Genomic DNA, 3,683 nt, shown 5'->3' with positions numbered 1-3,683 from the left:
TTATTACCTGATATAATTTTGATTCACACAATCATGAGCAACTTCTAGTAGAGCTCTTTTAGTCAAGAATAGTGCACAAGAATTTCCGTATGTTACTGTTTTCAGTACAAATTCTTCTATGGGTTTGTTTCGGATCCTCACGCCATAGGATAGTTTGGTATGGCTGATCCTCTTCTGTTACCAACACCAGCCGATGCATTTTTTCTATATCAGCTGTCATAACATATTTGCACAATCTCCATTTGATTAGTAGTTGAAATATATCCAGTTGTAGCTTAGATCCAGTGTGTAGTATTTCATTCAAGCTTTTTCCGTTAGTAGTTTTTGCTGAAGCATCAAATACTACCCGAACTTTTGTTGTTGAATGGTCATCTCTAATTATAGCTTGATGAGGCATATGAAATTTACCAAACATCATTTTGGAAACTTTCTCCATGTGACCCATATCCATATATTCATGAACTTGACATATTCTGCTTTCAGCTTAGAACTTCTTTTAAATATTTTTTCCAAACACAAAAGCCTGGCAATAGCCATTTTCTTTGAGTGTCCTAGTTCGTTTTCTTTTTTAAATTGTAATTTTACGATAAATTTGTTTTCCTTATTTAATGTTGTTGTTGATTTAAGCAAATTTTCACATTCTTCATCAATTTCATTTTTTTCAGGAGCTACAAGCACTTCTTCAATTTCCCAAAACCTCTCAACGTCTGTAGTAACTGTTGATATTATAGTTGTGACTGTACTGCTTGTGTTGATTACTCCAGATAATATCCAACTAAGGGAAGTTTCTTGACCTAAGATTTTACCTCATTTTCTCAAATCCGGTTGCAATATTTCGGCGAGGATTTCTGCTCCAAGCACTACATCTTTCGATCAGATTTATTGAACATTGGATCAGCTAAACACTAATTGTCCCATTTTTTTAAATCTTCTTTAAAAGAATTATTAGGTTGTGCTGATGTAAGCTTGCTAAGAATCATAGCTTTTATTTTGTAACTGTTATTGCTTTTAAATCTTGGACGAATTACGATTTCTACAGTTGATATTAATATTCCTACTAATGAATTTCCTAGTCCAATCAGATCTGTTCTCGATTTAGTTCTGTGTAACCTTAATATTTGTACCGCTTCCTCTGAAATTGAGGTCCTCTGTGAACCTTGATCTAGCAGTGCTCTTAACAAAACCTTTTCACCACTTGCTGAATCTACTTGAATCTGTGCTGTTGCTAACAAAGTGATTGCACTATTTTATTTTTTTATTTGGTAATCATGCTTGCAGCTGCGCCAGCACTAGTTTGCGGTTTATTTTGCACAAATTTTTTTAAGTGTAACATACTGTGATGCTGCCCTCCACATTGCTCACACTTTCTATTCAACTTATAGCATTTCTTGTTCCTTTTATGTGCGAAACATATTTTACATAATTTAGTTTTATTAATCCAGGAGTTTTCATTAATTACCGATAACTGAGTAAACTTCCGGCATTCAAAAACAGAGTGACCTATTATGTTACAAAACATACGTTTTGAGAAATTTAAAAGTCATTTGCTGATTTTACTTTTTGGCCTGTAATATTTTCTTTTTTGCAGCCAACCGATTCCAGCACTAAATATTGTTGCTCTAAAAATGCCATAACATCTTTTACTGTCTGAACCCCTATTGTTTTTTAAACGCATTGTTCGTACCTCAGCAAACCTTCTTTGTCCAGTTTTCGTTAGAGGATTCTTGCTATAAAGGGATCTGCATCCTTAATTAGTATTCCCATTGCTTTTATAGCTTGATATGATTATGTTGCTGTGTCTAGCAAATGTTTAATACTTGCAGCATTTTGTATGTTTAAACTGCTATGATCAATGATTCTATCAAATAATGTACAAAACAATAATCTTCTGTTATTATATCTATTCTCTAATATTGTCCATGCTGCATCGTAATTTTCTCCCGTTACTTGAAAATGTTGAATTAGCCGTGCAACATCCCCTTTTTTTGGTGGTTTTTAGTCGGTAAAATTTTTCAACGTTAGATAACATCTTGTTACCATCTACTAATTTTGAAAATATTTCCTGGAAAAAGTTCCAATTATCCACTGTTCCATTAAAACTGGGTAACCTTATGTCTTCTAATCGAGTTGGATTTTAGTGTTCAGTTGCTATATTTTCGTCGTATTTTATAGCTATTTCTTCTAAGATTTCTTCATAACTGTCTCGCATCAGTATGAAAGTTCCTTTTATCTCTTCATCATCAAAATTTTCATCACAAATTTTGAGAAAATTTTTGAGAAAATTTATTGAAATTTAAACAAGGAAGATAATAATTTCAGTGGTCACATTCTGAATGGATCGAATTATTGATTATGGAAGTTCCAAATCACAGCATACCCATATGAAGGCAAAGGGTTTAATGAAAAATATAGAGGGTATAGTTCCCGCTTCAAATACAGAGGAAAAATTTAAAGAACTATACGAAAGAAATGAAGGAAGACCTATGAATGCTATTATTCAACCGTTAGATGTTGAACGATCGAATTTTGTGTTAACATGCACAACACTAAAAGAAATGATGGATAAATTGAGTAACATTTATGAAAAGAATTCCGAAATTCGTTTCAAGACTCTTTATGAGGAATATTTTTCAATGAAAATGAAAGATGATGAAACCGTGACAGGTTATGTTGCAAAAGTTAATCAGTTAGCATCAGAAATTGAACAACAAGGTGAGAAATTGTCGGACAAATTGAAAGTGGTTCACATTATTAGCAGTTTGTCAGTTAGATTCAACCATTATAAAACCACCTGGTACAATACATATGAAACGCGTAAAATGAATACTCTAATGTCGTCGTTACGGTTAGAAGAGGAGAGTTTAAATCGAATTAGTGGTGAAAAAGCTTCATCAGTTGATGTTGCTTTTAATGTAAAAATTCAATTAAAGAAAGTTGCATCAAAGTTGAGTTTATCAAAAATTGATATTTTGAAAAAGAAAACCAAGTGTAATTCGTGTGGCCAAAATGTCATTGGACAAAGGACAAAGTGTGTCCCAAATATAAAAATTTTCCAAACAAATACCAAAAAGATAATGGTAAATGTAGTAAAAATAAAGATAAAAATGAATTAACATGGTGTACCGTTGAATATAGTGACGAAAACGAATCAAACTCTTGGTATGCAGACTCAGGTGCGTCAAGTCATATGACGTTTCATCATGAATGGTTTACAGAACTGAGAAAAGATAATGGTGGTAATATGGTCAAAGCTGCTAACAACTGAAAATTTGAAAATAAGTGGAATAGGTACAGTATTGATTGATGCGAGAGTAAGCAATCAGTGGGAGCCACGTCGTTTAGAGAATGTACTTTATGTTCCGAATATTAAACAAAATTTATTTTCAGCAGCGCTTTTGACAGATTAAGGTGTCAAAGTTCTAATAGATAATCTAAGATGCCAGATTATTGATAAATCAAACAATGTCGTTGCAGTTGGTATACGCTGTGAGTTGAATCAACTAAAAATGAATTTTCGTTTACGCATAAACGAACGAGTAAAAGTTGAAACTGTCTCACAACATTACTGGCACAGACGTTTGGGTCACATAAACGTTGATTCAATTAAAAAAATGTGCAAAGATAGTTCAGTTGCTCAATACCAGCAGTTGCTCAATGTCAGAGAACGAAATTTTTTTTATAAC

At 32.8% G+C, this 3,683-nt stretch overlaps 2 protein-coding genes across 2 annotated transcripts; one reads left to right on the top strand and one right to left on the bottom strand.

Annotated features, from left to right (window-relative positions):
* Window positions 1-58: 58 nt before the first annotated feature.
* On the bottom strand, window positions 59-451 carry LOC119667394. Its single transcript, XM_038076684.1, has one exon. The coding sequence runs from the start codon at window positions 449-451 to the stop codon at window positions 59-61; it is 393 nt and encodes a 130-aa protein (XP_037932612.1).
* Window positions 452-2,333: 1,882 nt separating this feature from the next.
* LOC119667393 lies at window positions 2,334-3,265 on the top strand. The gene is made up of 2 exons (XM_038076683.1): window positions 2,334-2,988; window positions 3,072-3,265. The coding sequence occupies exons 1-2, from the start codon at window positions 2,334-2,336 to the stop codon at window positions 3,263-3,265; spliced, it is 849 nt and encodes a 282-aa protein (XP_037932611.1).
* The last annotated feature ends 418 nt before the right edge of the window (window positions 3,266-3,683 follow it).

This window comes from Teleopsis dalmanni, chromosome 1 (assembly GCF_002237135.1).
Source record: "Teleopsis dalmanni isolate 2A chromosome 1, ASM223713v2, whole genome shotgun sequence".
In the NCBI taxonomy this organism is placed as follows: Eukaryota; Metazoa; Arthropoda; class Insecta; order Diptera; family Diopsidae; genus Teleopsis; species Teleopsis dalmanni.
This window is presented reverse-complemented; position numbering and strand designations above follow the sequence as displayed.